This window comes from Molossus molossus, unplaced genomic scaffold (assembly GCF_014108415.1).
Source record: "Molossus molossus isolate mMolMol1 unplaced genomic scaffold, mMolMol1.p scaffold_m16_p_1, whole genome shotgun sequence".
NCBI classification, from domain to species: Eukaryota; Metazoa; Chordata; class Mammalia; order Chiroptera; family Molossidae; genus Molossus; species Molossus molossus.
The window spans coordinates 95799011-95826754 of NW_023425344.1; the positions used below are offsets into that span (position 1 = coordinate 95799011).

At 40.7% G+C, this 27744-nt stretch overlaps 1 protein-coding gene across 3 annotated transcripts in view; it reads right to left on the reverse strand.

Moving 5' to 3' along the window:
• Nucleotides 1–27744, reverse strand: part of PRKCQ (protein kinase C theta) — a 133700-nt gene that overhangs the window by 51325 nt on the left and 54631 nt on the right. Inside the window, exons 2-8 of one of the 3 annotated variants that reach the window (XM_036256624.1) lie at nt 21179–21340; nt 20019–20145; nt 16212–16411; nt 12766–12826; nt 6014–6176; nt 4903–4934; nt 4726–4811 (exon numbers count right to left, since the gene is read on the reverse strand). In XM_036256624.1, the coding sequence (XP_036112517.1) occupies nt 4726–4811; nt 4903–4934; nt 6014–6176; nt 12766–12826; nt 16212–16411; nt 20019–20136 (660 nt within the window). In that variant the 5' untranslated portion in view covers nt 20137–20145; nt 21179–21340. The other 2 variants (XM_036256616.1, XM_036256608.1) reach the window with 2 other exon arrangements.

Consider the following 27744-nt stretch of genomic DNA (forward strand, 5'->3'; position numbering starts at 1 on the left):
TGTGATATCTCATGTAGTCCTCAAAATATCCCATTCGAAGCAGCGTCTATTAGTACTCTCATTTGACAGGCGAGGCAATTAAGCACCGAGAGGGAAGACACTGGTCTAGGCCCACAGCCAAGTGAGCCGGGGACATCTAGCCTGGCTTTCAGAACCAGGGCCCGTCATCTTTCCTGGTTATTCTCTCTCTCAAACTACTTGTATGACGTAGGGAATGGGGAGAGGGGACATGAGAGGGGAATGCCGGTGGAAGAGAGATTGCAGCATTTTTTTTAAAAGAGTCTTCCAGAGTTTAACTCCTCTCCTTTAATCAAACTTTTCTGATGAACAACAAAATCAGACAGTTTGAATCCTGGCAAGGATACCAAGATTCTTGTGCAGTATAAAAAGTTTAATGTACTTATAATCTCTGCCTAAGTTTTTAATTAAACAATGTGTTTGGAAATGTGCACAGTGATATTCATTAAAGTGATGCAGCTAATGTTCTGCTTTGGCCACTGGTCAGCACTGGGTCTTGACAATGGCTGTTAAGAATTGTTTAGAAGTTGCCTAGCACTTACTCCAGCCATTTTCAACTAAGAAAAAGTAACTTTAAAAACTCACTTTGTAGCCCTGGCCGGTTTGGCTCAGCGGTTAGAGCGTCTGCCTGCGGTCCGGAGAGACCCGGGTTCGGTTCCCGCTAAGGGCATGTACCTCGGTTGCAGTTTGTCCCCGGCCCTGGTTGGTCATGCGGGTGGCAGCCACTCGATGTGTCCCTTTCACATCGATGTTTCTCTCTCTCTCTCTCTCTCTCTCTCTCTCTCTCTCTCTCTCTCTCTCTTCCTCTCTCTCCCTCCCACTCTATCTGTACAAAAAATGGAAAAATGTCCTCAGGTGAGGATGAAAAAAAACAAACTCACTTTGTATAAGCATTTCCATGAAAATATGAACAATTAATGTCAAGGTCCAGGCTAGAAGGCTTCCACTTTAAATCATGAACCACCCAAATGGTTCAAGATACGTCTGGGAAAGACTGTAGACTTGTACTTTCTAATACGATAGTCAGGTAGCCACATGGGCCAAGTGAGTATTTGCAAGGTGGTCTAAAGATGTGCTGGAAGCGTAAAACACACACTGGGTCTTCAAGATTTTGTATGAAAAATGTAAAAACAGCTCACTAATTTTTACATTGATTATATATTGAAATGATAATATTTGGGCTGATTGGGTTAAATAAAATATAATGTTGAGAATGATTTCACCTGTTGCTTGTTTAATGTGGCTACTTGAAAAATTTAAATTATACTGTGGCTGTCCTTCAATTCTATTGGACATTAGTTTTTGAGGTTAACAGTCATGCTTACAATTTGTGATTCTCCAGGAAAGCTGAGGCCTTAAGTAAAGGGAGCAGGAGGGTGGTTGGGAGGTGACCATTTGATTTAAGCAAACAAAAACATTAGGCTGGGAAACTGAGATCTGAATTTTAGCCCCAGCTTTGCCAGTTACAGGTGGCTGACTATAGGCAAACAACGTTAACGTCTTTGAGCCTTAGCAGAATCACTTTAAGATGAGATTAGCCACTGCCAGCTCTAAATTTAAAAAAAAAAAATTCTACTTTGGAAAAACTCAATTTGCCTTCTTTGTACCTGCTCATTTGCTGGAGAAAAATCACATACCTAGGCAGACTGATACCCTCAAATTCAGAGACTTTCAACTGTGTTCGGCAATCCTACTGCTTTTCTCCAATCCCTTGCTTTCCTATCTCCAAGAAAATCATTTCACAGATCTTTTCTCTTCAAAGCCGGTCATTGGCTTCTCATCTTCCTTCTGTCAATCCTCAGACTTCATTGAGGGTGTAAGTTGTCTAAGAGAAGCTCCCTTATCTGCCTGCCCCGAAATCTACAAACCTACCTTCATCTGTAACCATCTTCTCCTCTCTTCCTGTTACAATTGATGAAATGGCCATCCATCCAGCAGAGACCCATCTCCACATGTGCGTTCGACCTCTTCCCCTCTTGCCGAGACTGACTGCTTTGGTTGTCCCTCTCTCCCACTTTATCCATCATCTGTCATCGCTCCGTAGCTATGGGAGTATTTCCAACCCCCGTGTCTCACCTCCTTCCAGCTACTGTTTTACTTCAATGATATCTTTCATGGTTAATCTTCATGATAATATTAATACTTGTGTTGTTTCCATGTTATCATCTTCCAGTGCTGGCCAGTGAGGGACCGCCTCTATAAATCCTCAAATTTCTCTGATCAAGGGCTCCAAAGATTTCAATGCGGCCCTCATTTTTCTCAACATCTCAACTGCATTGAACACAACCCACCCTTTCATACACTCTTAGTCTATGAAGAGCCTTCTCTGAACCCTTGTTCTCAGGTTCTGTCACAAGCTCCTTCTCTTCTACCTAACGTCGAATTTTCGATTCATTTGGGGTCAGTATTGAGTCTATACTCTCTTCTCCCTTTACTCCCTCATTAGGTAATCTCTTTGGCAGCTTCAAATTCTATCCCAATGACAGTAACTCCCAAATTTTTAGATTTGGTCCATTGGCTCATATGAATTCCAAGCTCATACAAATTGTCTGTTTGGTAACTCCACTTGGATGTCTTTAAGCATCTCTGGCTGACCTTGTCCAAAACGGAAACATTTGTTTCTCCCTCCAGATCTCCCCTTCTGGTCTTATTCACATTCTCATGGTCCTGCTATCTAGCCCACTGCTCAAGACAGAAACTCAGCCATCACTTTTCTCTTTCATTTTCCAAATCGTGTCCATTGGCAAATATAGTCACATGGAACACTGAAAGCACCTAAAATATCTGCTTACTTTGCTCCACCGCCACTGTCACCACACTTCTGTCCTGGTGAGACTCTATCCTCTCTGGTTTTTATTTTCACATCTCAACCCACCATTTCCCCTACAGCAGTCACAAACTGGATTTCTCATTGGAGAGGAAAAAAACAATCCAACCACTTTTTCAGGGTCTCAAGACTCCTGCCTGATCTAGGTCCTACTGAGTTCCCTAACTTCGTGTTCCATTCTTGCCCTTGTTATTCCAGTCACATGGTCTCATTTCAGTTCCTAGTACATGCTGGTTCTTTCCACCCATGGAGCCTCTCAGTCTTTCTGGGGCTACTTCCTCCTGCTGTTCACACAGCTGGCTCTTTTCACCCTTCAGCTCTCGGCTTAAGCACCCCTCCCTTGGGAGAGTCCCTGAACTTCAGTGTAAGTGGGCCACTCCGTTATTCTCCATCATCGCACCTTGTTGGCTATTTTCATAGTACCTAATATAAATGGAAACTACACATAGTCATTTGTTAATGATCTGTTTCCCCAGATTTATGGTAAAGTCCATAAAGGCAGGACCACATCTGTTTTGTGCTCTGCTGTACATTGTACATGGTAGAATACCTTCCATGTATTAGACACCCAATAAATATTTGTCAAATGAAGAAAGAAAGGGTGGGAGAAGGAAGGCTGTCTGACTTTCTAGCTCAGCTTCCCTTCCTATGGAGTAAATCGAACGTGTCCTCAAACTAAACACCTCAAAGTTCATTCTGAAAGAAGTATTTGCCTTTATTCCCCTTTAATTTTCTTTTTTTTTACACATTAAAAAATGAAACACACTCTACAAATGGTTTTTAGAGCAGATTACATGTAGGGCCATTCAGACTCCAAGTGCTGCCAACATTCTCAGTGTTGCCTGAGACGGCAGCTGTTAGCACGTAGCCATCGTATTGATTTAGATGCAGTAGCATGAAGCCCTCAGCATGGAAGGTTCATTCCCCTCTGTTCTTAAATTAGGTTAAATGGGGTTGGTGTCCATATTTGCAGACTTGAAATGTATTGATCCTGAGCAGTGCTGATGTATATCTGAGACTGGCTGATGGGAGTCTTGGTCTCAGTTCAAAAAGGGAGGGTGAGTGGTGGCAGGCAGCTGCTAGGAACTGGTTGTCATCCTGCCCACCAGGAGCATTTGCTGCGGTGGCACAGTCAGACCCTTCTAGAAGGGCTAAGCTAAGTAACCGTGGGTGTCCTTATTTGCCTCTTAATGCAAGAATTATGCATCTATTGTCATCTCTCGCTAACTGCATACATGCTTACATCTGTATTGTATTACCATTTGACTCTTTAACTGTCACTTCCAGCTATAGATACCATAGGAGTTGTTCTCATATAATTGATCAAAACTATGCTTTCTGGCCCTGGCTGGTGGGATCAGTGGTTAGAGCATCGGCCCTTGCACCAAAGGGTCACAGGTTCAATTTCTAGTCAAGGGCACATACCTGGGTTGCAGGTTCAATCCCTGGCATGGTTGGGGTGGTGCGGGAGGCAACCAACTGATGTACCTCTCTCACATTGATGTTTCTCTCTGTCTCTGTCTCCCCCCTCCCTCCTTCTCCTCTACTCTCTCTAAATATCAATAAAAAAATATCCTCAGGTGAGGATTAAAAAAAACCCCAAAACTAACAACAAAAAAAAAACCCATTATGCTTTCTGGCCACTTTCTATTATGTTTTTCTGGAAAAGGTAGAAACATGAAAATTCTTATTGTACTTTTTTTATTCATACCCTTGTCTTGGATCTCCGTAAAAATTATTGAAGAGGAAAGTGTTTTAGGGAGGTCACTCATAAGCTTAAGGATTCACATTCAGGAGTTATTAGAAAGAATTGGTGGGCTGTAAAATTTAATGTCAGGATAAAATGATCATATTTCAAAGAGCAGAATCTAAATACGTACCATGGTTTCTCGGCTATTGATAGCTGATCCTGTGCACTTGGCTATAACTTTATCGATGCACTTCTTGTGAATTGCTGCATTGCATTCTGAAAAAAAATGATTGCAGCTTAAACTTTTCAGAAGTTAAGGAACAACTTAAAAAGAATGTTGGTAATAACAGAAATCCTTCTTACTCACGTCGACACTGGTAGCCCTGTTTGTTCAGACCCCTGCAACAAAGCACAGGATGATTTACATGGATGTTCAAACCAACAGCAGCACCACAAACATTTGAAAGGTGATGAGCATTCCTACTATCATAGAGCATTTCTCATCAGCAGCCCTGGTCTATCATTTGCCAAAAAACATGTGTTTTTTATTTTAAACTGCTTTGTTGAAAGTCTGATGATAAAATAAATGAGGAGCCATCATCAGTTGCTCTCTCATTTGCGTATTTTCCAAACAAACCCTTAGAGGTTAAAATGCCCAACGGAAAATGCATCATGGGCTCCTAGTAGCAAATTTCCATGTCCTACACTTAAAAATTCATTGCCTCACTAAGCTCAATAGAGATCAGCAAAGACATCTGAACAAGACTTCATTTCCTCTTTCTGAGTATCATTCCTGAGTAACACTCATTATGAGAAAGGAAGGAAGTTCCAGTCATCAGATGAAAACCGGTTGATGGAAACCCACTCCAAGTTTACTTGACCTTAGATACCCTGATTCAGCTGGGGTTGTACATTAATGGGTTCTGCAGTCATCCAAAGGGAAGAACACCCCATTAAAAAGTAAGCAGCCTGAGACCAGAGATAGTTGTTTCAAGTCTCCACTCTATCACAGCCTTTGCTATGTGGCTACTGAGGCTTGAACCAATCTCTGTTTGAGGGCTATTGAAACACCCAAGGGCACTGTAAACAGCTCCAAGGGGCAAGTTGTTGCCTGTTGTAGATATTAGTGCCAGCACACTTGGGCTGTCAAGGTGGTGGAAGTTTCAGCTGCAAAACTGTGCTTACAGTAAGGATATCTACCCCCTCTGCTCCTCCCCTCTGATCCCAGTTGCCTCACATTTAATCAGAAACTAAAGTCCTTGGAATCTTTTCCTGATGGAGCTGGAACCACGTTATGAAATCCTTTATAGAATCACACCCTTTAAGCCTTCTCAGTTCAGGTGAGGCCACTGAAAACTCTCACATAGAATTTATTCCGGCATACTTCCCTAAGGTGGGGCATGTCCGGCCTGGTGGGTTAAGAAGATCTGACAAAATGCATAACCTCAAGCTTGCAGTAAAATGCCAAGTCAGCATACCAGACAAACTCATGGCAGACGGAGCAAAACGTGGGTTGAGGGAAAAAGGTGGCGGTGAACTCATGGCACTTGACATGATGGACCTTGGCTTGTTTGATGGCTCCCCGACGGTGATGCAAAGCAAAGAAGCCTTCAGCCTCAAATTCACTCGTGTCCTTTGTGTCTGCAGAAGAGGAGAGGGGACAAGGTGAAGTTCTGTGATGTGGCTGTTACAGCTGAATGGGGAGAGTAGGGAGATGGGGAAGAGACAGAGATGGACAAGGGATTAGACACGTGTTGAGAACAGTAAAGTCCCAAGTACTTATTAAGGTTGGTACAGTACTAAGCTCTTTTTCTTTAATTCATTAATACCAATTTCTCATGGGGTATATTATTATAGGATTAAAACGGTGAGGTTGGATTATTGGCTCAATCCCTACTCTGTGACTGTGCTGAGTTATTATCTTTCAATTTTTAAAACTAGAGGTCAGAACTTTCAAGGTATTTAACAGCCTTTCCTGTTCACTGTCAATGATGACTCAGCCAGAGAAGGCAGGAAGTGGTAAGTACTTTACTGCCTGTAATTCTAGAGAATAATGTGGTTATTGACAGCAACTTGGAAATGACATTTTTTTTTTTTTTTAGGTTCCAAGATGCTTTACATCTGGTTATAGAGTGCAATAGACTGGAGGGAACTGGTCAGACTTGTGTGTGAGGGCAAAAGAACTTGAGGGATTATTTATGGGCTAGTTTCTGATGTCTACAGTAATCAGATGCACCAGCTATAGACTACACTGGTCAGAGTGGAAAGGGATGGAAATTAACAGATAACTATAGGTTTGTTTTTAATGTCTAGGTAGTCCTGGATATTACCTAGTTATCTACATCAAATCATCACATTCACATTTCTTCAGTTCACCCTGGGCTCTGGATATTGGTGAAGATACTTTAGGTAGTCACTGTCCATAGTGCCCTAAGCCCAGCTGACATCTTCCCAAAAGACTGGTAGACTTTTGAGAATACCAGTAATGCCCTGGCTAAAGCCCAGGCCCACAGAAAACACACAACAGTAGGGCAGTCATGGTTAAACAGCATGATGACAACTATAGCATGCAAGAAAGAATAATATGGTAAACAAGTAGGAAATAAAAATAATCATCATAACTAAAATAAAGTTAATGAATTTAATGATTATAACTTCTAGAATTGTAATTTCAAATAGCTTCAAGACTCTTGGATTACATATTCTATCTCTTTTATTTTTACAAATACAAAAAATGGAGGTTTATTGAGAGTAAGAAGCTCATATTTCACAAATATAAAGAGTTAATAATATTTAAACTAAAATACTTTTATTCTGGCTAAGCAGTGGCAGAGGTTTGACTGCACACTTGGGGTAAATGTCCCTGCTAAAGTACTTTATTTTCCACATCTCTGTTGGTGGCCAGGCTAGAAACACGTTGAGTAGACAAAGGTGGGTCTGTATAGATGGAGACCTCTCCCCCAGGAATCCAGCCAAGTCCCAGGGTGCATTTTAGGAATACATTCTTCTCTACAGTGGTCCACAGGTTTGTTTTATGGCAACTCTAGACTCCCAGATAAAGAATATTCCTAATAACCGAAGAGTTCCACAGACGGGAGGATAATACTGCCTAATGAGGTTATGCAACTTAGGTCTTTTTGTTTGGAACTAGGCATCCAGAAATAAACTAGGCTTGATGAATGAAGGGTTAAATTCAGGGTCACTGAGGCAACTGCCTTCTTCCACAAGCTCTGGTGTAAGTGTGGAGATCTATTTACAACTTATGACTGGTGTAGTAGGGTGTATGTCAGTAGATGAACTCATTTCTATTTTGGTCCAGATGAACTGATATGAAATAAAAATAAATAAACTATAAAATTACTTTTAAATTCATGGGATAAAATGCATTATTTTGGGAATTCTAATTATATTACCATAAAAATTATATACATATGTATATACATATTTATTCTGTACATGAGATTACAACACTGTAAATTTTTTTAAAGAAGAAAGTGCTAGAAATGAATTTCTTCCTTTGCTGCTTCTTGTGATATCCTTTATCCTCTAACCATTTCAGTCATTACAAGAGAGTAAGTTTATAAAAGCTCAGAATTTTTTGAATTCTTCTGGTATTTACTATGTTTATTTTTGAAGCAATTTGCTCTTCTGTTTATTTATTGGGTTGAAGAAGATCATTGGTTATTATATTTTTGGTTATTTATTTTATATTATTTAGTTTAATATATCACTTGTTTGCAGTCAATCCAACCAAAAATGTTTCTTGGGCAGTTCTGAGAAAATTGCTATGCTGAATGTTATAAAGAAATATAAAATATCCGTAACCTTTGAGTGGTAACAGTCAAGTCAGGAAGAAATGGCAGTCACACGAAGAACAGTATATATGATGGTGTGAAATAGGCTTGAAGATGTGAACATCTATGTTTTTTTTTAGGTGGTAGAGAAAGGAATGATAAAAAACCACAAAGAGGCAGCTGAAAAATTAAGAGGAAAACTTGAATAATATCACATTGAACTAGCCAAGAATGAATGGGTTTCAGCATTGAATGGTATAGAGATGTCAAGGGAATCGAAGGCTAAGAAACAGAAATTTGCTTTGAGGATTCATACCCTTAGAGAAAGCCATTTAGCAGATTGGTTGAAATATAAGCCAGACTCTTAGGGTTTACATATTGATGGAGTAGGGAGTAAACAGGGACTAATACATATAAACTACTTATTCAAGAAATGTGTCAGGGAAGGAGAGGAAAGAAAAACTCATGGAGGTAAAAAGGTAAAAAAAAGATCTTTTTGAAAGTAGGAGAAGATGGCTTAATTCATATGCCTTTGCAGTGAGTTAGAAACCAAAGAGAGAAGAAAAAGCTGAAGATGCTATGCTAGAGAGGAAGCATGATTGATGGTACAGAGCTGCTAAGAATTAGATGCAGGAGACCGAGAGAGGGAGGGACTATCTCTGAGGCAGAAAAGCAGGAAGAGAATGCAAAAAGAAGCAACTGTATTCTTAGTGCAGAGGCAGAAGACGAAGCCTCTCCCAATTATATAGAGGGCAGACTAACCTCCAAGAGTGAGAAGAATAAGAGACCCTCAGAAACCAAAGAGTATAGGAATGTTTGGAATAGCCATTGTATGGGAATCAAAAGAAAATAAAAGGAATTTTTAAATGCCAGGGTGAGTCCAACTTGAACAGTTCAACAAACATTCATTAAGTAACTCCTATGTACCTAGCATGGAATCTGGTGCTGGAGTTAAAGAGGCAAGATTCGTTCAACCACTGCTTTCCGGCAAGGAATTTAGAGTCCAGAAGGAAAGTAGTAAATGTCAGAACAGAAGTATTCACAGGATGCTATGGGACCATGGAGATGAGGAACTACACCAGCTAAGGCAAGTGTTGGTAGGTGGAGCTGAGAAAGAGAGGAAAGTTGAGACAGGAAGGTACTAGCAGAGATGATTTCTGAACTAGGTTCTGAGGGATAAATGACTTCTATTAATGTGTGAGAGAATGTATGGTGAGGAAGAGCAAAAAATGTTCTTTCTAGATGGAAGAAAATGAGGAAGGGTACAGAGATAAGGTATCTTGGGATGTGTGTACTGCCAGTGTGCAGCATGGGGCAGAAAACATCACTGGTCACAGCCAGAAGATGAGTAGGCATCATATCAGTTTGAACATTTTCCTGTCGATAATTTATAAACACTGAAAGGCGTAGGCAGGGATGGGGCTCAGAAAGGAGCAGAGGCATGGCATGTTCAGAATGGAGTTTTACATAGTTTGTTTTGGCAGCTTCATTAGAATGAGTGGGATTTGGCAAGAGGTAATAATGATGTAAGTAGGGGATACAGTTGAAAAATACTAGGTAGACAACATGAGCAGAAACTGTTGATGAATTAGTGTGGGAGGATGAAGGAAAAAAAGGCTTTAAAAATGACTTCCCAGTTTCTGAAGGATGAAGCAATAATTAGTCAAGATAATGAGGACAAAAGGAATAGGTTACTGGTAAAACTGGTCAAAGGCATAGGGCAAGAGTGAGGGACTGCATGGTATGGAGACCAGAATGTCTGTGGAAGAAAAGTGTGCTCATGACAGCAGAGCACCAGCAAGGGCTTACCAGGCTAGGTTGGGAGTTAATGTCAAAAGTGGTTAACAAATGGGTGTTAAGAGAAAGAGAAATAGGATTAGGTAAAGTCTAGTACTTACTGGGTGAGACAGAGGACAGAATTGACAGGCGAGGAGGATGAGCTCTAAGAGAAATAGGTCTGACTCTGAGTCCTTACTGGGGCGGAGAATTACACATGATGACCTGTGGGGTGATTGTAGATTACTGAATGGATAACAAAAAGTGTAGGAAGGTGTAAAAATATGAAAGGGTATATCAGATGGTGATGGTGAATATTGAAGCTACCAAGAGTGATGGTAGGAGAGCAGAGGAAGAAGAGAAAAAGTGATTCTAGCACAGAAATCAAGGATTGTTTTTTTTAAAAGATAAAGAAAGGACTGAGTTGTGTGTGGAGAGCAATGAGCCATTTAATTGCCTATAGGGTAAAAAAGAATTAAGGCTTCCATTAAAGAGGGGTACAGGAGACATGATATCATTCAACTGTTGCCCAAGATTGAATTTCTTATCCTCTCTCATTTGCCTTCTTTTCCCATATCTCCCATTTCTACCACTCCTATTATAATTTTCCTAATCTATTTTTTTTTTCTTTTTTGATGTTAGAGAGACAGGAACAGAGAGGGAAAGAGAGAAACATCAATCGGCTGCCTCCTGCACATCCTTCACTGGGATTGAGTTCACAACCTGAGCATGTGCCCTGACCCAGGAATTGAACTGGAAACCCCTATGTGCATGGGTCAATGCTCAACCACTGAGCCATATGGCCGGGCTGAAAACAACTTCTCATATGTAATAATGAACATTCTTAATTGGATGATATCCTTTACTTCTCATTATCAATAAGAAATGTTACAGTTAAGTTATTCCTATATATATATATATATATATATATATATATATATTAATTAGGTTTTTTTGACATACAAAAATTTAGAGATGAGAGTCTCAATTTGAGTCTAGTATAAAAAATTTTAAATACTACAACATTTTATTAAAAAAAAAAACACCAACTTCCTGGGCTTGGGTAACTATTGTTTGTGAAGTGTCATTGTTTTTGGTCCACCTGAATTTGCTTTCTCAAAGAAAGACAAAATTTAATTTCCATAGTAATAGGATGAATATCCCTGGAATTATTTGTCAAAGCAGTGATTTTTAAACCATTTACCAAGAATATTTGCATTCTGATGGAGGACTTTCTTCAGTTTACATTGGGTCATGTTTTGAACTAATGGGAGAAATATACTTTATATCTTACTCAAGGAATTAAACAGTATTGGTATTATCATCAAGTCCAGTACTTTCACTTTTGATGCAAACCCAGTTATTTGGCTGCCCTACAATCACTATCACTTGGCTGACTCACAAATAGTATAATGACATGTACTATATATCTGGAGTAGCAGAGATAAAAGAAAAAAATGTTCAGATTGTACTGTTATCTTTTAAGGAGTTTTTCTTCTTTTTTAAGGTTTATGATAGAAATTTTCAAATATATACAAAGTTGATCAAATACTGTAATCAATTTCCTAGTTGCTAACACCCATTTTCAACAATTTCCAATTCATGGCCACTCTTCTAATATACCCCATCTATACCCCCACCCTGTGCCACTGCATTATTTCAAACAAATTCCTGGTATTATTTTGTAATAAACATTTGAGTATGTATCTTAAAGATAAGGACCCTTTAAACAATCCAACTACAATATCATCACAGCTAAAAAATGAACAACAAGATCTCAGTATCATCAAAGATCTGGTGAATGTTCCATTTTACATGATTATCTCATAATATGTTTTTTTCCATTGTATTTGTTTGAATTTGGACCCAGAGGAATTGTTCCATATGAAGCAAAAACCCCCAAAGCACCACAATTCTGTAAGTGAAAACTTGTTTCTTGGTAGTAAAACTAATTTAGAAAATAATTAAATCAGTTTATTGTCAGTAAGTTCACATATCCATATTGAGATTTAGAACTTTATGAGTAGTCACATTTGACTCGTTTACACGGCACTTTGACCACAGAATATAAATGCAACAGAAGGAACTGACAGGGGCACTGAGCACGCACTCGTAAATGTAACTTCCATGATCAATGTCTGTGCATTACACGGAACTGAAACTCTTGACCAGTGCATTTTCCTTCCTTGTTCCTAAAAGGATTTGAGGCTGTTAAGTTGAAGCCATTAATACTTTACCACTAGGGTTATGAAAAATATTTATTGGTTTCTTATATTTATTTTGTATTCTACTGATAATGCGAAAGCTTGTTCTATCCCATCATTTACACACAGTGTGTATAAAGGTCATGATACATACACAGAACCCTTTGCATTTACATTAAATCCCCAAACTACCGTAAAGACAGACTATAAAAGCACTGGTCTATGAGTCCACACAATTAAAAAAACAAACGCTGTAAATGTTTTATATTTTTATGATCCTCTAACCCAGACAGTGTATTTTCAACTAATGTTTGAGCACCACTGGAAATTTTAAGAACATTCTTTGGGTTTCCATTTTCTCCTGATTCTTTTCTATGCTTTGCAAAAGTCCAATGAGTTGCCCAAGAGAGGGACATGCCCTCCTCACCCCCCACAGGAAGAAGAAATGTCACTTGCCACTCATTTCCAAGAAGTATCTTGCGTTCATTAGCATTCGGCCTTGAGGTTTCAGCTCTAACTGGTTGAGAGAAGGAAAGGAATATCAGTCAGAATGTGAACCAAGCGCTGAGGTTACTGACATCATCACTGGTGAGAGTGGTGATGGCAGATTTCCTAAGTAGAATCCAAGCATTGCTCCCTTTCATTTCATTGTACATAATATTGTAATAGTGCAGCATCCATGCATATAGTCTTGCTTTTATTAAGACACCTCAGCATCTCATTAATTTTATTTCAAGATCAAAACTTCCAGAAGGAAGAAACAAAATGCCCAAACAGAGTTTATTGATTTTCTTGCCCCACACATCTGCTTATCTGACGAGTTGTAAAGGGGCAGGCTCAAGTCTTAAACATGACAAAGGAATCACAGACACTGGGACTAAATCAAGTCCCAGGGGAAGGAAGGAAGGATAAATCTTTTCGGAGGGTGCCTCCACCATCCACATGACTAGGCTGATCAGGGTGTCGGATGGGAGTGACTTTTTCTTTCCCAAGGAGAGACTTTTTCCTCAGGAAAGTGCTAATTCTAAGGAAAATTTTAATTCAATTGGTTCAAGAAGGGATAAAATAATATATTTCAGTACCATTATGTAGAAGGGAGGAGAACAAAGTGATGTTTTACGGGGGGATGCAGGATATCTCGTGATGTGACATAATGGGAAAAAATGTCAAATCCAAGATAACCTGACCACTATAGCTAATATACTAAACCATAACACCAGATTTTTAATATTCCACAAAGAATACAAAGGTGAATTAAAGGTCATTATTGATCATTACATCCATGAGTTAACTAGAATAACAGAGAAATAGTAAGATGTGTCCGGTTGAACCCAGGATTGAATTTAAACTGTGGCTACATAATTTACTGGCTGTGTGACCTTGTGCAAGTCTCTAAACCTTCAAAGATCTTGGAGAAACCAGTGTAGTGGTACTTACATCACAGTATCACTATTATTAGTGTTTGGTCAAGTATAAATTCTCATGCAAGCTTAAACAGATTAATGAAAAGAGACGTGCTTTTGACATCAAGTCTATATGCCGTTGCTCCCTGGCTTGTGGAATATGTAATAAATAAAGATGGAGACTGTGATGGAGTTAGAAGAGCAAGAGATTAGGGGATCATTCCCAAACGAAGTAGAGAAGATTGGTACTAGGCGACCGTAGAGTTTTATATCATAGTCAGGATTTGGTGGTGATGGAGGAAATTAAACCTGATAGGTGCTGGCAAACGGCATCCAGAGAAAGCCATAGTCCGTCACGTTTCTGAGAGCGAATTGTAGGTAGCCATATGAATGGAAGCAGGAGGCAAGCCTCCATGGGGTATTTAGAAATTGGATTGTGGTGTATGTGGAGGTGAAGGCAGGCTTTGAAAAAAATATATTTTTTTTAAATAGAGAAATTAATTTTAAGAAAGAAGATTTCAATAGAAGCATGGGAAAATATAAGTCGAAAACAACCAGTTGGCCCTTAAACACTATAAATAAAAGTCTACTAAGGAATAGTCTTTAAAAAAAGCTGGGAAATGTAAAAAAGGTTGCTATTGAATGAAGATCTGAAGGCCCTCAAGGGTTATGTCTAAATAATAAAAGATTGCAAAAAAAAAAAAAGAGTGAAAAATCTGATAAGAATAAAATCAGAAAAAGCCAAGGGAAGAAATCAAATGCAACTTTGAGATATAAATAGATAAGCAACCTGTTTAGCAGTGAAGTTTAACAAAAGAATTTAAAAAATTAGTCATAAAAAAAAATAAAAAATTAGTCATTCTTTCATTATTTGAAGAGGAAATCAAGTAGCATGCTACTTTTAAAAATTAGGGAGTTGGTGACTCTTCTTTTTTTTTTTTAATGAGGCAGAAAGCAGAAAATACATGGGAAGCATTGACAAGTGGGGAAGACTTTCTCTAGTTAATTTCTGCTGTGTCCCACCCTAGCTCGGTGCTTCAGGTCCGGCTGCAGCCTCTCCCCCTGGTTGGTGTAAACCCTTTAACACTACGTTACACACCTGTGACATTCTCCTACTTGCCTAACCAGCTACCCAGGAGGAGTTCTGCTGCCATGATTCTTCCTCCAAACTGAACTTGGAAGTGCTCCATAGATCCTGCTGAACTAAGTTATCTGAGCACACCTAATCACAGGAACTGGTTTTTTTTTTAAATAAAAAATTTTAGTGTATGTTTATTCTTAAAGGTTATTTTAGTGACACAAGCAGAGATTTATATAAATATACACTTCCCTAAAAAGTACTGAATTTTTTTGAGGTCAAAAATACAAAACGGACACAAAAATCTACTTTTCAGGCTTATATCATTCTCATTCCCATTTTGAAAACTGTCACTTGAAAGTCTTTTGTGTGGAGTTATTAAAAATCTGAGGTATAGGAAGTAAGAAGCAGAAAGGTAAGATTCTCTCCTTTTGCGTAAATGATATAAATATTTGAAATCATTTTCTGGGTTTCAGATTATTTAAAAGTAGATTTTACTGGTATGTAAATACTTTGATTTTTGTGGGCCCCAGACATTTTCATTAAACTTTTTTATGCTTTCATATTTTATTCTTCCCTTTAACATTTATGAACATTTGCTACCAACAGTTAAAACCTAAGTTTTCAAAATCTTGATGTAGTAACATGGATAGTGTATAATTACTTTATAGTACAAAGTAAGCTAAGTGAATACATTATAGCTAAAAAAATTTATAGGGGCCTGGCCGGTATGGCTCAGTGGTTGAGCATTGACCCATGCACTAAGAGGTCGCTGGTTCGATTCCCTGTCAGGGCACATGCCCAGGTTGTGGGCCCTATTCTCAGTGGGGGGATGCAGGGGGCAGCTAATCAATGTTCTCTCTCATCGATGTTTCTATCTCTCTCTCTCTCTCTCTCTCTCGCTCTCCCTTCCTCTCTCTCTAAAAATCAATAAAAGAAAAAAAAAATTTATAGGGATTGGCAAAGTATGGAGAAGACCAAACATTAAATAGGTCTTTGCTCTATCCTTTCGCTTATCTATCATCTTATCTATCTTATAAGATACCTTATCAAGATATTTATGTGTTATCTTGATAAATAGACAACAGTTATGCTCCCAAGTTAGGGGGCATTTATGATATTTCTGAGCTTGCTTTTAGTTATAAATCAATAACAACTGTTTATAGCGTCAGAGACATTCTTCACTGTACACAGGAAGCAAAGAGGTTTGAATATGTCAATATGTTCTATAGTCCACAATGAATAATCATTGTCATTATCAAGTCACCAATGAGTAAGGGGGAGGAAAATCTGTTTTCGCAAGGCTAGTGTATCATAATCTTAGGGTGACATTGAAATTTCGAGCTCGTCTTTAGCTAATATAGTACTTATCACGTAATGGCACATATATCCTAGATGAGGCTCACAGCTCAGATATTTACCCATATTTCCGTCTTCCCATTGTTCTTCCTGCACCTCTCTGCCAGGGAGTAGAGCTCGACTGTGGTTTCAGATATTAGGTCCACATTTTTGCCCTTCACAATGATCTGCATTACTCTTCCCTTGTTGATATGGGCATCGAAAGTGCTGTCCCAGGGCGGGTACATGGTTGGCTTCTTCTGGATGTACATCTGCCCATTCTCTAGGAACGGAAAGATATGGTCTCGTTACTCCTTTAGCAAGCTCTGGGGAGAAATTAAATCCAACTCGGCAGTGGCACTCATTCCATCTGCTCTCTAGGGTACAAATTCTGTTAGGAAGACAGAAAGGACCCGCAAGACAATCTGAGACAATACAGGACAGAATGAGACGGTCCCACGTGCGGCATGCAAGGGAATGTATTGAAATATAAAAGTCAGCCTAGAGATTTCGGCAACAGAAATCTAGCAATGCCTTGGACTGGCAATGTTCTTTCCAGTCATCACTTAGTTCTTCACTGTGAGTGTGACTACCTAAGCAGATAGTGTCAGGGGCTAAGCCTAGTATATTTGGTAGGGCAGAGCGACTTAGACCCCATTCTTTATGGTAAGAGGCAAAACCTTTAAACAGCGGTTCTCACCCTGTGGGTCGCGACCCCTTTGGGGGTTGCACGACCCTTTCACAGGGGTCGCCTAAGACATAACAGTAGCAAAATTACAGTTTTGAAGTAGCAACGAAAATAATTTTATGGTTGGGGGTCACCACAACATGAGAAACTGTATTAAAGGGTCGCGGCATTAGAAAGGTTGAGAACCACTGCTTTAAAACATAATGAGCCATTATGTCCTTCTCTAATTCTCAAATGAGGATACATTTTACTTGAAGCGCGCATCACGCACCCTAAGCAAAAACTGACAAGTAACTCAGAGAGGTGGTGACCTTCCTCCATCGAGTGCGTCAGTGGAGCAGGCTATACACCTGCAGTGAAAAGGGCAAGTGAGAGGGAAGTCAAGATGATGTTTAAGGGAAACCTCCCCAGAGTCACCAGGTGACTGGGTAAGAGTTGACTAGTGGGAGTTTAAGTAGTTTAAGTCCTGTCTTTCATCCAGGTTGGATTTCTGTAGTAGTTGTTCTTGAATCAATTCAGAAGCAGAACTCTGCAGCTGTATTTGAGTGTTTGTTTTTTGGGACAATAAGCGCATTACATGGCAGATTTAGCAACTGAGACATGTTGAGTAAACAGAAGGTAAAATCTCAGTAACGCAGAGGAGCAACGCAGTTCTGACTTCTGATGGCCCTTTCTCTCCAGTGCACAATCCTGGAAGGGAACAGGCATTTAGCACTTGCTAAACTCTTATTTGGGAGGTATGCAAGGGTGTGAAAAAGATGAAACTTCTAATTTTAGGTAAACCTGGCTATTAGAGGTATAAACTCTGATAATGATAAGGGTAGAATAGGAAGGGGACAATTTTTAAAATTTTTTTATTGCTTGTTTAAAAGAAACTAAACTGGAGATTGGACTGAAAAGCAAACAATGGCAATATTAATGATCCTGGTAACATTTTACTTCCATGGACTTGAAGCCCCTCCTCACAATTCTTTTCAACCTTGACCTTTCCCCGCACCCGACAAAGGAGAGGCGTTCCACGGCCTTGCTCACACTTTCGGTTGCTGGGTATATAATCAGCTAGAGAGAGGAGGGGGACTCAGGGTCCTGTCTAGTTACAGTGAGTTTTATCACTTCTTCAAGGACTCCCAGACCCACAGCACTGTGTCCTATTTGTCCCGGTTCTGTTGATTCATCATGAAAAGGAAGCCTCACCTCCCCACGGCTGAAGTGTGTTTAAATTCTGTAGAAATCGTACTTGAATGATAATGTTCAGAGAGATTTCTTTTCAGAACACAAAACCAAAGCAAAATAAAAAACAAAACCCTCCCAACTCCAGAGGCTAACCTTTTGGAAAAACAAAGTCATCTTCTTTTCTGACAAGGTCTTGATCCACATGGCTGATTAGACCAAGTTCAAAGGCAGGGCCAAAAGGAGAAGGAAAAAAAAAAAGCTCTTGGGAGGCAAATGTCAGGGAGACCTGTGGTTGTAAAGAGGACTGGGATCCAGGAGACCCATTAAGTCCAGAGGCTTTGAAACACTCAGTCACTTTACCTTTCAAAGATTCTGTGACATTTGAAAGGTTTTAGATCGGCAGTGAGTGCCATTCTCCCTTTAAGCCAAGCGCGAGAAATCCGGTCCGAAGGGAAATCAGAAGGATTCAGACAGTCTCCTCAGCTTTGATGCACTCACAGTGGCGGGAGGGTGAAGTCAACCAGGAGGCCAAGTCTTTTAAGGGAGGGAAAAGCCAAGATGGGGCCGGGGTGGGGGGAGGACTGGGAACCCCAGGATCCTGAGCCGGCGACATCTAGCTGGAGGTTCCCATCTGTGGAATCTGGTTCCCCTTGCTTCTGTGAATGTCACCCCCTTGGGGGGCTTGGTAGGAGTACTCTGTATAAAACAACTTAGCTCTCTGTCTCCAGCCCTTCTCCCTTCCCTTTCCTCCTTTGTTTTTCTTCACTTCTCATTACTCACCATGTTATATTTTTGTTTACTGCCTGTCTTCCTCGGCTAGAATAGAAGCTCTAAAGCAAAGGCGCCTTTTCCGTCCCAGTGCAGTTCGTGCCCCATAAACACTTCCATGTACATGAGCTGTAGTGGCTCCTGTGGTCACTGCAAACCCGCACGGGGTAGCCACACTTGTCACACTTCTCTGCAGTGTCTGCTGGAACCAGAAGTGTATGGAGGGAAATAGGAAGGTAGTGGGGCTGGGAAAGCCTTGGGATGTAAACTCCTCCATCCTTTCCTTTAGGAAGCCCAGGAGAATGTTAAAATACAGAGGCAGGGAGCAGGAGAATGGAAACCAGTTGATATGACGATGGCAAAGATTCCAGACAGCATGGGATTATTTTAATTGAATGATCTAAACCCACAAAAGGAATTTTGGAAAGTGGTCACACTTCCTCCCTCACCATGAACTGCCTATCTACATTTAAATTTGACAAACATTGGCCCGGCTGGTGTGGCTCAGTGGTTGAGCGTCAACCCATGCACCAATAGGTTGCTGGTTCAATTCCCAGTCAGGGCACGTGCCCAAGTTGTGGGCCCATTTCCCAGTGGGGGGCATGCAGAAGGCAGCCAATTGATGTTCTCACTCATCGATATTTCTATCTCTCCCTTTTCCTTCCTTCCTTCCTTTCTCTCTCTCTCTCTCTCAAAAAACAAAAAAGAAAAAAAATGGACAACTATTGACTATTGTTTTACTGATCTAGGGTATTAATGCAAAAGGAAGTTTGCTAAAATTTGCATTCTAATGGCTAATTACATAGTCTGTAACCTTCGTGAAAGCTTGGCCAAAAAAAGAGTAAACCGTCTATATAGCTAATTCTAAGATTATGTAGACTTAATCTGTGATCACTGAAAAAAAACAACAATACAAAACAGGCTTAACAATATAGGTTCCATGTTCTACTTTAGCTCACTAGATAGTTTCCCTCAATTGACTCCTCACATAATGTCCTCAAACCCATTTCTCCTTCCCTTTGCTCCCTTGTTTATGTGGGAAAATGGTCCAGTGAAATAGAACACAAAGCAGAAGACGTGGGTCTAGTTCAGAGGTGATCGTTATGCCCCTGTGTCCTTCAGGGAGTACTTGGCTTCCCGGACATCATTTCCTGGACTGAAAAATTAGATTGAACCTCGAAGACCCCAAAAGGCATTGCTTTGAAGTTCCTAGCAGGATCTCCACCCCCATGGATCTCCCGGAAGACCCATTCAAGCTTACCTGACTCAACATACTCTTTGACAAGTACAGCGCAGTAAGGGTTAATGGCCTCTCCTTGACATGGCTGGCAGGACCCACAGTCAAAGTTGGACAAACCAATTCGAAGAAATGGTGACATGGCGGTTCCCTGCAAAGTGACAAAAGACAAATGCTATTTGAGGGGCTATAAAGTCTATCCTTTTGGGTGTCCCTTCTCCCCTTAACCAGTGCTTTATCGCCGACAGCCACAGCTTCAGATGGTTTAACTATCCATTTGAACATATGCTTTTACTTCCCCTTCTGCAAAGCACATTATTGGCCTCCCCCCAAACCACAGGCTGACTTGCCAAGGAAGGAGGCTCTCTGGAAGTCTGTGTTATTCCACCTCGTCAGTTAGGATGGTAATTCCACTCTTAATTTAATGGAGTTACGCTGAATACTTGCAGAGAGAGGAAAACGTTTCCCAGCATTTTATTTCTTCTATTATTCAAGTAGAACCCAGGAAACAACTAACAATAATAAGAAAATGAGTTTCTAAAGAGTGAGTCTATTTTAGTCACACCAGTTAAATATGATACCACAAAATTCTTGCATGGGCTATTTATGTGTGTGGAAGAATCAGCTCGGGGCATTTATCAGCTGATGCCTATTTACTTGAGACATTTCCAAAAGATTGCTTTCTTCACAGTCATATATATGTGTGTGAGTAGGAAAATATATAGACATATAAAATAAGCCTTTGAACATCATGAACTACTAAAAAACCCTAAATCATTGGCCACCATAAAATGGTGCTTTATTGTGTAAGGATAAACAAAATACCCCATAAAAGCCCATTAACTAATAATTATGCTTGCAGAGAGATGTGGGTGAAAAATCCTCATAGTCATGGCTACACATTTGAGGAGTCTAGTCTGAATCTTCACCTGCTGTTCCTCCCTTTCCTTGCTTGTGCTGGCCACCGCTTATCTCAACTAAACACCCTTTTTTATTTATTTTTTATTTTTTGACCTACTTTTCCGTGAGGTCCCATTACTTTGAAACTATCATCTGGTATTCAGTGAAAAGTTACTTCTTTGCTTCTTCTGGCTTCTTGAACCGTTTTTCTGCTCCTGAATTTTGCCAAACGCTCTCAAGTAAGCCAGAGTGAACAAGAACAAAGCCTTAGCCGTCTTTTCTACCTTTTATAAAGGAAGTACACTACTCAGACTAATGGGAATCCAGCTGTGAGAATCAGTGACGTCGCTGGAAATCTTGGGTCTGGAATCCCGAGTTTGGCGGAATCCTACAAGTTGGTCAGTCGTCTGGAACTCCCGCCGTCTGTGGATTTGGGTTTTCTGAACCTAGAGAGAGACAAATTAGGGGCTCTTGACAACTGCTGTTAATTTCATGGATTTTAAGAAAGTCCCAATTTCCCGTGGAGTTTAGCAGGTTTAACCGAAGGCAATGGTTATAGAGTCACGATTTGTTGGGTGTCCTTAGTCTCTGAAACACATTCTGTGCAAGTCACACTGTTGAATTTGCAGCAGGACGACTCCAGCTTTGGCTTTGGGGGCCCCCTTCACCCTCTGAGTTTAGAATTCTCTGGCAGGAGGCAGGCCGATAACAGAGAGTTCTCTGGAGAAAACTTCTTTGAGAACTGCCCCCCCACCCCCTTTCCTGGGCCACAGAGGTCTTTTGGAGAATCTCCTTTTCTCCAGTAACCAGGACAAATCACCAGGAACTATCCTCATTTGAGCCTACTTCCCATGTGTGAAGTCGTTGAAGATTTCCTCAATACAAGTCAAGATAAGTCAGTAATTTTCCCTTGGGTCTGGAGGGACCATTGACTCATGATGTTACAAGCACTCTGACCTTTCGTGAAGGATGTGTCATTCTGCTGTGTCCAGGCTGGGTTCAGAACTAGGTGACAGCAGCTCAGCACGCACCTGGGAAGATCTGTCTGGGGACAGACAGACACCTCCAGGGTAACCAGGGTTTCTGTGTGTGGAAGAGAGGTGCAGTGAAACCCCTCTGCTCCTGCAGGCCTCTTAGACATCAGCTGACCGCCTATTTCATCAGCAGTGCTGATTCATCTGCCATGTCACCAGATTCACTCGCCCTGTCCACTCGCCCATCAGCATTTGACATTTGACCTAATGTTTGAGAGCTGAGCCACTGCCTCTCCTTCTAAAGATCTAGTCCCAGTGACACAATCTGACATTTTGACACCCAGAAGACCGAATTGACATTTGTGTGCTTAACCTCACACATCGTTTCATAAAGCCTCAAGCTCAGGGGTATATTTTTTAAGGCCAAAGGTAGCACTTTATTCCTGAACTGCTCAGAAAAGTTTCCCCTCCTGTACTAATACACTGATCTTTATGAAAAATAAGAAAACACACAAAATTGTAATATCTCCTCACAGTTCCTCCAATAACAGCAAATCACTGTTATTTTTTGATGTATTTTTCTCTAGTCTCTTCTCTCTCTCTCTTTTTTTTTTTTTTTGATTTTTAGAGAGAGAGGAAGGAAGAGGGAGAGAAAAATATTGATCAGCTGCCTCCTGCACGCCCCCAACTGGGGATTGAGCCCACAACCCAGGCCTGTGCCCTGACTGGGAATCGAACCAGCAAACTTTTGGTGCATGGGACAATGCCCCACCTACTAAGCCACACCGACCAGGACTCTAGCCTTTTTAAACGAACATTTTGTGTTTTATGTTTTGCATGCTGTGTTCATGTGTATGTATGGAATAATATTTGGCTTTTTCATTTAACATTTTACCATAAAAACTGTCTTCATTGCTACATTATTTTTGTCAGCATCCTTTTAATTCTTGCATGACGTTCTACTGAGGGACAGCACCAGGATGTGCTTTACTAAAGTCTTATAGTTTCACATTTAGATGGTCTCCAACTCTTCCATAGTAGAAATATGCTGTGATAAGCATCTTTTTACAATTTTTTTAAAAAAATTAGAAATATTGCATCAGCCTAGATCACTAGAGTACTGCAATATTACTAGATCAAATAATACTACTATTTGTAAGGTCTTCTACATTTCAAGAAAATAACAAAACATTAAACCAAGAACCTATCAGGGGCAATAGCCATGGTAAATACAACAGACAATGAGTTAGCATCCTTCTTGCATAATAAGCATCCACAAATTCCTATAAATACGACCTATGACCCGAGTGAGTGAGTGGCAATGACACAAACTACAAAATACAGAAAACACAGTGGCAACTAGTTGCATAGAAAAGTGTTTAGCCTTGTGAGCAATTTGAGAAATGCAAAATAACACAAGATACTATATAATGGCATTTATATACTATCCTTGAAAAGACAAAGTGATACGGAGAAAAAATATCAGTGGTTACCAGTGGTTGGGGGAGGGGACAGGGTAGGGCTCTAAAGAAACAGCATGAGCAAGTTTTGGGGAAGATTAAACTGTTCTGTAGCCTAATTGTGGTAGTGCTCACAGAAATCTAAACTTAAATTCACAGAATTATACACCAAAAACAAAAGTTGATTTTGCCATATAATAATTTAAACATTAAATTAAAAATACGCTTTTGGACCTGGCCAGTTTGGCTCAGCAGTTAGAGCATCGGCCTGAGGCCTGTAGGGTCTCAGGTTCGAGTCCCAGTCAAGGGCACATACCAGGGTTGCAGGTTTGATCCTGGTCCCGGTCAGGGTCATATGGGCAGCAACCAACTGATGTCTCTCTCACACTTCGAAGTTTCTTTCTCTCTTCCTTCCTCTCTCTCTAAAAGATCAACGAAAACAAATCCTCAGGTGAGAATAACCCCCCCCAAAAAAAGTGCTTTTGGCATTTCAAGGCATGGATTATAAATCCAGAGGGTATATAGATAAAATACAAAAAAATATACATTAGGAAACTGCAAATTCATATCATAAAATATTAATTTTAAATCTTAAAGTAATCAGGAGTTACCTCCTCAATTTACTAAAGGGAAATAGAGCCTTAAAGATAAACAAAACAACTTTTACTTTGCAGTATTTAAGCTCTTTTGAAATTTTGCATTTTGGTTCAAATAGCTGAGAAAAAAATAACATTAGAATTTGATAATGCATTTTCTTTAAGGATCTATTACTATTCAATGCTTAATTTAAACTGATAATGAAAAGAGTTAAAATATTTAAAATTAGCAAATATTTTGAAAATGTTCTTAACACTGGCAAGGACAACATGAATCATACATTTTGAAAAATCATTAATTAATTAATTAAAAAATTATCTTTATTGTTGAGAGTATTACAGATGTCCTCTCTTTTTTTCTCTCATTGTTTCTCCCCACCTGGCTCCCACCCCATCCCAGCCCTTCACCATCCTATTGTTTGTGTTCATAGGCAATGCATATATGCACTTAAGTTCTTTGGTTTATATCCCCTCCCCCAACCCTTCCCCTTTCTGTCTGAGATCCATCAGTCTGTTCCATGTGTTCATGCCTCTGGTTCTATTTTATTCATGAGTTTATTTTGTTCATTAGCTTCTACATATAAATAAGATAATGTGGTATTTGTCTTTCTCTGACTGACTTATTTTGCTTAGCACACTCATCTCCAGATCCCTCTATGCTGTCTCAAAGGGCAATGGATTCTTCTTTCTTATAGCTGCATAGTATTTCTATTGTGTAAATGTACCACAGCTTTTTTACCCACTCATCTACTGATGGGCACTTGGGCTGTTTCCAAGTCTTGGCTATTGTACATAGTGCTGCTATGGACATAGGGGTGCATATATTCTTTTTGTTTGGTGTTTCAGGTTTCTTAGAATATATTCCTAGAGGTGGGATTATGGGGTCAAATGGCAGTTCCATTTCTAATTTTTTGAGAAAACTTCACACTGTTTTCCATAGTGGCTGCACCAGTCTGCATTCCCACCAGCAGTGTACTAAGGTTCCTTTTTCTCCACATCCTCGCCAGCAGCACTTGTTGTTTGTTGATTTATTGATGGTAGCCTAAAATGCTTCTTCACAGCAAAAGAAAACAGCATCAAAATGAAAAGGGAACCCACTGTATGGGAGAACATATTTGCCGATGCTACATCTGATAAGGGGTTAATTTCCAAAATATATAAAATACTCATACAGCTCAACAAAAGGAAGACAAACAACCCACTTATAAAATGGGCAGAGGAGCTGAATAGACACTTTTCCAAACAGGACGTACAAATGGCCAGGAGACATATGAAAAAATGCTCAATGTCACTGATCATCAGAGAGATGCAAATTAAAACGACAATGAGGTATCACCTCACACCTGTCAGAATGGCCGCCATCGATGAATCATACACTTTTGTACAATGAGGTTTGCAGTGTAAATTCCACCATACTCGAGCACATACACACATACACCCTTATATGTGTGTGCATGTCTATGTTTATCTCGAGAGCCAAGAAGATGTGCAATAAGCACAAGAGGAAGAAATTAACATGAAAGCCTTTGTGGGCTGGCTTCTTCTTCATAGCTGGTGAGAGAGAACGGGGATTTCCCAGGGTGCTAAAATAGAAAGGAGAATTGTTTGGGTACAAAAATACATGCACAGGATAGGATCTATCAGGCTGTCTTCCGATCCATCAGGCTATCTTCCCGTAGTCTCTGTGAGTGTAAATTTCATAAATCTCCTATTCACTTTTAGGGTGGCTTCACCCTTCACAACAAGCAGCGTGTATGTAAGTCTGACTGGCCAGGCTGTCCCTGAGCCCAGGGGCCAGGTCCCTCTACAGACTTCTCCTCTGAGCAACACCACCACACACTCAGTCCCCTCCTGGACAGCTCCCGGGGATCCTCCCCTCGGGACTTACTGTCCTGCCTTTCAAATCTGCCCTTCCTTTATTTCGCCAGCTCAGTGGCTGGTGCCAAGACTTTCAGCTCAGCACTCTGCTCAGACGTCACCCTTCCCCTCCTTCACCACAAACCAGTTGCTTTTCTCCTGCCCCACCTCCCATCCCCCTTCACTGTTGCCTTAGCTCAATTTGGCATCCTCTTCTGTGTGACTCATCGCAGCAGCGTACCCCGTGTCTCTGCAGTCCTGCTCACCTCTCATTCCCAGTCAGGTCTCCGCGCGGCAGCCCAACGACTGTCCTTAGGACTGTGCAGAACCGCTGCCATTTCTCCAGCCGCCCCGCCGGTTCACAGCTCTAGGCTTTCAGCCACGATGCTCCCTCTCCCTGGAATTCCCTCCTCTCCCCCGCCCGCCCCACCTCCACTTCCTCATCTTTCAAGTTCCTGCTCCGTTTCCACCTCCTCTTTGAAGCCTTTCTTCCTTCTGCCTCCTTCATCCTTCCTCCAACACCTCTCGGGGGGATGTACTTAGCCTTCTCGCTCCCCTGGGTCCCTGGGTCCCTCGCGAGACAGCACTTGTCAGATTTCTTTACCTCACCTCTGCCATTTCAAAAGTCTGAGAATGGTTGATCCTGTCACTTCCATTTTCTGTCTCTGTCCCCTCTCAGCCCCCAAATTTGGGGGGTATAGTAGAGCCCCACCAGGATTTCTCCTATTTAATCCTTGGGGTACCACACATACTTAGAAGAGGGCTGTGACTCAGACTATAGAAGTCCCTCCAGTTTTATCTGCATTACATCTAGCAAGCCTCCTCTCCACAGAGACCCCGACTGTGATAAAGGGTTTTCTCTGTTATCAAGTTTCTTTGGACATTGCCATCAGCTTTGTGGAGTGTGGTCTCATGGCCGTATTTCCCTATAACAATTAACTCTGTTTATTGGTGCCCACATAAGACTGTGAGCTCTGAGAGCAGGGACCGGCCGAGTCTTAATCATGTATAAACCTCCAGGGCCGACCCTCTGTCTGACATGTAGCCTGTGCTCAATGCGTTTTTGCGAAGGAACTTAATTTTCAAAAGCAACATTTTACAAGATCTCTTAATCTTTATGCATTTGTTTTACCTGCAGGGGATACTATGATCCAATTAGGCGGCAGGCAGTTATAGAGGAAGTCAATTCAAAGGAAGAGTCCCAGGTGTTGTTATAGGCAGAGAATCAATGCCATTCCCAGCTTAGCTGCAGGAGTTATTTAACCTCTAAGCCTGTTTTCTCATTTGGAAAATGGTGATAATACTATTATTCGTCTCAAAGGGCTTTGAGAGTGAAATGGGCAAATAAATGGAGGTGCTTAAAATGGGGCTGGCACATCGTAAACTCTCAAAGAACGTTAGTTATTATTTTATTATGGCAACCCTGATATATTTCCTAATGGACTTTACTGACTTCTAGTTGTATCAACAAAAGGGCAGGAAGAGACGAAAGCATATCTGGGCTGAATGATGTGACCATCCTCTGTGCTCTGCCACTGAGCTTCCATACACCCCAATGTTTCTCTCCTATATACGTATCAGCCTCTAATAGAGTCATCGTGATGCTGGCTCTTATCATTATGAACTATCGGCACGTCCATGCAATCTTCCGAGCTTATTGCTATACCATTGAAATAGTATTACAATATGTACTTTAAATTTGTAGAGAATCTTTCTCTTACAGCTCAATGTTTTCACCTTTAAGTGTGATCTCATCCACCTGTAGCAAGTAGCTATGATGCAGGTAGATGTTCAAGGGTAACTGCTCAGCGGCATGCTTCAGATCATGCCAGATGACGTACTGAACTGGGAATTCTGGTCTCTTGATTCCCTGGGCGCTGACTCCCCTAGACTGGCTCACCGGCCACAATTCAAAGCTGCCTAATGCTTCCACAGTGATGTTAAGGGTGGCCACCACATAGCA